A 5,405-nucleotide genomic window follows, 5' to 3' on the forward strand; every position below is an offset into this window, starting at 1 on the left:
GGAACCCTCTACCACAACACATCAGACTCTCGCCTACCATCGAAACCTTCAAAAAGAACCTGAAGACCCACCTCTTCAGACAAGCCTACAACCTGCAGTAACCACCGATCGACCAAACCGCTGCATGACCAGCTCTACCCTCACCTACTGTATTCTCACCCATCCCTTGTAGATTGTGAGCCTTCGCGGGCAGGGTCCTCATTCCTCCTGTACCAGTTATGACTTGTATCGTTTAAGATTATTGTACTTGTTTTTATTATGTATACCCCTCCTCACATGTAAAGCGCCATGGAATAAATGGCGCTATAACAATAAATAATAATAATAATAATAATTACCGCAGTGCCTCTGTTCGCTCCACAGGTTCTGTTACTAGGATGAGGGACCAGTTTGCGGATTATTTTTTGTCACCTGTTGGGCGGATTCCATGGCAAGACATCATTGTGTGACATGTTTTTCATGGCTTTTGTTGTTTATGTAAAAATTGTGTTTCTGGCAAAAAAAAAAAAATCCCAAAGCGTGGTTTGCTTGGTAATAAAACCATAGTGTTATACCTTTAAAACGTCTGGTGTTTATTTTCCTTTAACCTTTAATAGTTACCATATTACCTTAATGAATCCACACACACAAAGAAGTAGAAGTAGATTTTAAATCAGAAAGATTTTTATTGTAAAATTTTTTTTTTCATTTGCAAAAAACATTTTTTTTTCTTTTCACAATATTCACTTTTTTCAATAGAAAATTTTTTTCAATACAAATTATAAATCTTGGTAGTGTTGGGTGGAGTAACTATGGGAGGAGGGGCTGGAATGTTGGACCACGTCGGTAGATGGGGAAACCCTACTTGTTTGGTCTGCAGTGGAAGGGTGTTGAAAAGCAGGAGGCTGACCAGAGGGGGGTTGTGTTGGGGTAGGTGGAAAACTTAATGGGGAAGGAAAGCTTTCTATTTCTAGACCTTTCTATTCTAGATTGTGAGCCCCAACGGGGACAGCGATGATAATGTGTGCAAAACTGTAAAGCGCTGCGGAATATGTTAGCGCTATATAAAAATAAAGATTATTATTAAAGATTATTATTAAAGCTGGGCAAGGAAGAAGAAAACACTGCGGAATACATTTGGGTTGTGGGCCGGGTTGGGTATTGGGACTGGGATGGGTATTGGGACTGACGTTGATATTGGGGGGCATGGTGTTGAAATTGTGACTGGGAGGTGTGGGGGTAGATTGGGGTTTGTGGAGGACCTTGAGTAGAGCATTATGGCAGCTATTCATTACTCGCATCTGCTGCTCAAAAGAAAGCTTCTCCATGCTCCTAAGCATGGATTGAAAAAAAAGATTTGCCGGAGATTGACTTACATCTAAATGCAGCCTATCCAAGCGACTGCTGGTTTCCTGGTGGGTTTCACTGATGCGTGATTGCACCATGTTGAAACCAGCAGTCACTTGTTCTCCCAAAATTTTAAAAGAGCTTTGAAAGGATGCATTTAGATGTAAGAACTCAGGAGCATAGCTCCTTTCCTGACCCCTCTGTCGCTGCCGCCACGAACCTAAGGGTGGTGTAGAGGTGGCAGGGTCAGAGGGGTGGGGTAAAAGGAACGCTATCTGTTGAGCATCAGATGCGAGTAACGAAGGCTGCAATAATGCTCCAGTGCCTGAGGTGGATGAAGTGGAGGGGACAGAGGGGTCAGAGGTGTGGGGCCTACCGACGTGGTCCCCGGTGGCGGACTCAGGAGGGATCGCTCCAGAGGGTGCAGAGGAAGATGCAGGCGCACGGTGGCTGGAGAAGGTGCTGTGAAAGAAAAAACAAAAACAATTAATGTATTGATATGAAAAAGCCCGGACTGAAACAAAAGTTTTGTGATTAGACAGGTTAACATAGTTATTACTGGGATGTTGAATACTTACACTCTACTCAGCATGGTTCGCCTCAGGAAGGAGAGGGCAGGGGCGTATCTGTAGCTCTTCTTTTTCCTTCCTGCTGAGCCACTCGGGGCCTGCATCTCCTCGTTGAATTCCCTCTTAAAGCGATTCCTCAGTGACCGCCACCGCTTCCTAACCTTGCCACCTGTGAAGACAGGAATGAATAAAAAAAAATGGTAAATGCAAGACATTACATTCAGCTCTAAACATCACTGAAAAGTGAATACTTTACCTAGTTTGCTCTGCTGCTGTGGAAGAAGGTCCTCCCACCTCGGAAAGATGTTGTGGCATACTTCCTCCCAGAGCCGACTGGTGACACTGGTATCAGCATGCCTGCGGTCAGCCATGTTCCACAGCGGCTCCCGCTCGCGAACCTCCTCAATTAGAGATTCGATGTCTATGTCGTAATCTTCGGCGGGAGCACGCTGTGAAGCCTGTGAGAAAAAAATATATAAGAAAAACATAAAGGTTAGTACACAGAAAAACAAAATTACCAATCGAAGCCCCCCCAAAAAAACCAACTCACTGATGGCCGACCGCGGCGACGAGTCCGCCGACTCTGGGAGTGCCTGGGAGAACCTTCACGGTGTTCAGCAGCAGCAGAAGCAGCAGGAGACTGAAATAAAGGAGAAAAAAATTTAGCTTTAATGTATGTATATGTTTTCTGTGTTACGTTGTATCTGAAAATCTGTTTCGTGTATGGTGCAGTGTGATGTGTGAAGCAAGTGTTTCACCACTACTTACACTTGGTTCCTCCTCCACTTGGATGTCTCCACCCGTCTCGGTCCCTTCTGACAGCTCCTCATCGGATTGGGATTCCTGTTTAAACATAATAAATGCATGTAGTGAATAAAAATGATGTAAATTTAAAAAAAAAAAAAAAATTTTTTTTGTTTACTTACCGTTACACGCTGTTGCTGTGGAGGAGGGCTGTCAGAAGAGGTCATTTTGTTCCTGGTGGGCTAGCCGGTGGCTTTGGTCCTGGTGGTAAGGCCGGTGGCTGTGGTCCTGGTGGGTCTGTAAGTTAAAAGACACTTGCAATCTGCTCTACACATTGAAGTAGCAGATTTGGGGTCTTCAAAACTTACTTTGAAAAATGTGAGGATGTGGTCCTGGTGGTAAGGCCGGTGGCTGTGGTCCTGGTGGTAAGGCCGGTGGCTGTGGTCCAGGTGGGCTAGCCGGTGGCTGTGGTCCTGGTGGTAAGGCCGGTGGCTGTGGTCCTGGTGGGTCTGTAAGTTAAAAGACACTTGCAATCTGCTCTACACATTGAAGTAGCAGATTTGGGGTCTTCAAAACTTACTTTGAAAAATGTGAGGATGTGGTCCTGGTGGTAAGGCCGGTGGCTGTGGTCCCTAGTGTATCTGTAATATAATAAGTATAATGGATTTATAAACACCCTGTTAAAATGTGAGAAATAGGTGAACACCAAAACCCAAAAACAGGTGCACGTTATACCATTCATTTCCATGTCCCCCCCCCCCAAAAAAAAAAACTTTTAAAATGTGAGACACCAGTTATTTTTTTTTATATAAAAATAACCTCCCCCAAAAAACCTTTCAAAGGATAACCTTTAGTAAAAAATGAGCCCTCAACCAGCTCTTTATTGCATGTGTAACCATTGGTACATACACCTGTTTTAAATTTACCTTTATGAAATTATACTACGGACAATTTTTTAATAAACATTTTATTAATTTTTTTTTTTTTAATCACAATGGAGCAGAAATGCTCTTTATTTTAAATACAAGTACATCAACTGGGAATGGTTTCAACAGTAAATTAAAAAAATCAACACTTTTTTTAAAAAAAAGCACTCACACATTCTAACCACAAACTGCAGACCACTAGACTTTGCAATAATACATCCGATTAAAAGAAAAAAAAAATTCACACATGCTGCACAAACCACTATACTAAAGGTACCGTCACACTGAACGATATCGCTAGCGATCCGTGACGTTGCAGCGTCCTGGCTAGCGATATCGTTCAGTTTGACACACAGCAGCGATCAGAATCCTGCTGTGATGTCGTTGGTCGGAGCAGAAAGTCCAGCACTTTATTTCGTCGCTGGACTTCCTGCAGACATCGCTGAATCGGCGTGTGTGACGCCGATTCAGCGATGTGTTCGCTGGTAACTAGGGTAAACATCGGGTTACTAAGCGCAGGGCCGCGCTTAGTAACCCGATGTTTACCCTGGTTACCAGCGTAAAAGTAAAAAAAAAACAAACACTACATACTTACCTTCCGCTGTCTGTCCCTCGGCGCTCTGCTTCTCTGCCCTGTGTAAGCACAGCGGCCGGAAAGCAGAGCGGTGACGTCACCGCTCTGCTTTCCGACCGCTGGGCTTACACAGGGCAGAGAAGCAGAGCGCCGAGGGACAGACAGCAGAAGGTAAGTATGTAGTGTTTTTTTTTTTTTACTTTTACGCTGGTAACCAGGGTAAACATCGGGTTACTAAGCGCGGCCCTGCACTTAGTAACCCGATGTTTACCCTGGTTACCGGCATCGTTGGTCGCTGGAGAGCTGTCTGTGTGACAGCTCTCCAGCGACCAAACAGCGACGCTGCAGCAATCCGGATCGTTGCCGGTATCGCTGCAGCGTCGCTCAGTGTGACGGTACCTTTAGTAAATACATCAAAAATCTACATTAACCAATATGGCATTGACAAATGCACATGCAACCAACAAGACTCACACAAACATACCTGCAAGCAGAGTCATAACACAAGCATAATAACACATGAACAGGCATAATATTGGCGAAGGCATAATAAGGTGCAGGCACGTGAACACATACATACAAAAACACACAGCAGTACAAAAATACACACACATGGCCATCAGTCCTCCGGCTGGAGCTGGATGTCTTAACAGTGGCAGGCCTCAGGGTGGATCTGGACTCTAGCAGAGCACCTGCTGTTGCAGGACGATGGCATACGCACACACACACACACAAGGCCATCAGTCCTCCGGCTGGAGCTGGATGTCTTCACAGTGGCAGGCCTCAGGGTGGATCTGGACTGTAGCAGGGCACTGGCTGTTGCAGGACGACGGCAGGCCTCAGGTTGTATTCAGGTTTTAAGCTCTTGCTGTAGTCAGTACGTCACACACAAATGCACACACACACACACACTCTCACACACACACACACGCACCCAAAAATGGCTATACTCACACTGTTGGGAGTGTGGCTGGAAGGTCCTTGCTGCCAGGCTGGGGTCTTGATGTCAGGCTGGGGTCTTGATGCCAGGCTGGGGTCTTGATGCCAGGCTGCGGTCTTGCTGCCAGGCTGGGGTCTTGATTTCAGGCTGGGGTCTTGATTTCAGGCTGGGGTCTTGCAGGCTTCTTCTGAGTCTCTCTGTCTTCTTGTCTCTTCTGTCTTCTTGTTGGCATATGTGGGGTTGAAGGCCCAGGCCAGGTTTATATAGATTTGGGGATGTCTGGCCAATTAACTACAAAATCCTGATTCTGAGCATGCTCAGTAGAA

The 5,405-nt window shown here is 45.4% G+C and overlaps 1 protein-coding gene across 2 annotated transcripts; it reads right to left on the bottom strand.

The window, feature by feature from the left end:
- Nucleotides 1-685: 685 nt before the first annotated feature.
- Nucleotides 686-3,280, bottom strand: LOC138657860 (uncharacterized). Of its 2 annotated transcripts, XM_069745482.1 has the most exons (8): nt 3,220-3,280; nt 3,008-3,148; nt 2,822-2,936; nt 2,664-2,738; nt 2,446-2,535; nt 2,152-2,353; nt 1,905-2,064; nt 686-1,788 (listed from the first exon to the last, which is right to left on the bottom strand). In XM_069745482.1, the coding sequence occupies exons 3-8, from the start codon at nt 2,864-2,866 to the stop codon at nt 960-962; spliced, it is 1,401 nt and encodes a 466-aa protein (XP_069601583.1). In that variant the 5' UTR covers nt 2,867-2,936; nt 3,008-3,148; nt 3,220-3,280; the 3' UTR covers nt 686-959. The 2 variants fall into 2 exon arrangements, with proteins under 2 accessions (XP_069601583.1, XP_069601584.1); XM_069745483.1 differs by lacking the exons at nt 3,008-3,148; nt 3,220-3,280 and having other exon boundaries at nt 831-1,788; nt 2,822-2,977.
- Between the last annotated feature and the right edge of the window lie 2,125 nt (nt 3,281-5,405).

Source organism: Ranitomeya imitator, chromosome 1 (assembly GCF_032444005.1).
Source record: "Ranitomeya imitator isolate aRanImi1 chromosome 1, aRanImi1.pri, whole genome shotgun sequence".
NCBI lineage: Eukaryota > Metazoa > Chordata > Amphibia > Anura > Dendrobatidae > Ranitomeya > Ranitomeya imitator.

Coding starts and splice junctions, on each gene's coding strand:
- LOC138657860 (XM_069745482.1), bottom strand. CDS start 2,866: ATGACCTCTTCTGACAGCCCTCCTCCACAGCAACAGCGTGTAACG. Junction 2,739..2,821: donor CACAGCAACAGCGTGTAACG/GTAAGTAAACAA, acceptor ATGTTTAAACAG/GAATCCCAATCCGATGAGGA. Junction 2,354..2,445: donor GTCGCCGCGGTCGGCCATCA/GTGAGTTGGTTT, acceptor TTTTTCTCACAG/GCTTCACAGCGTGCTCCCGC.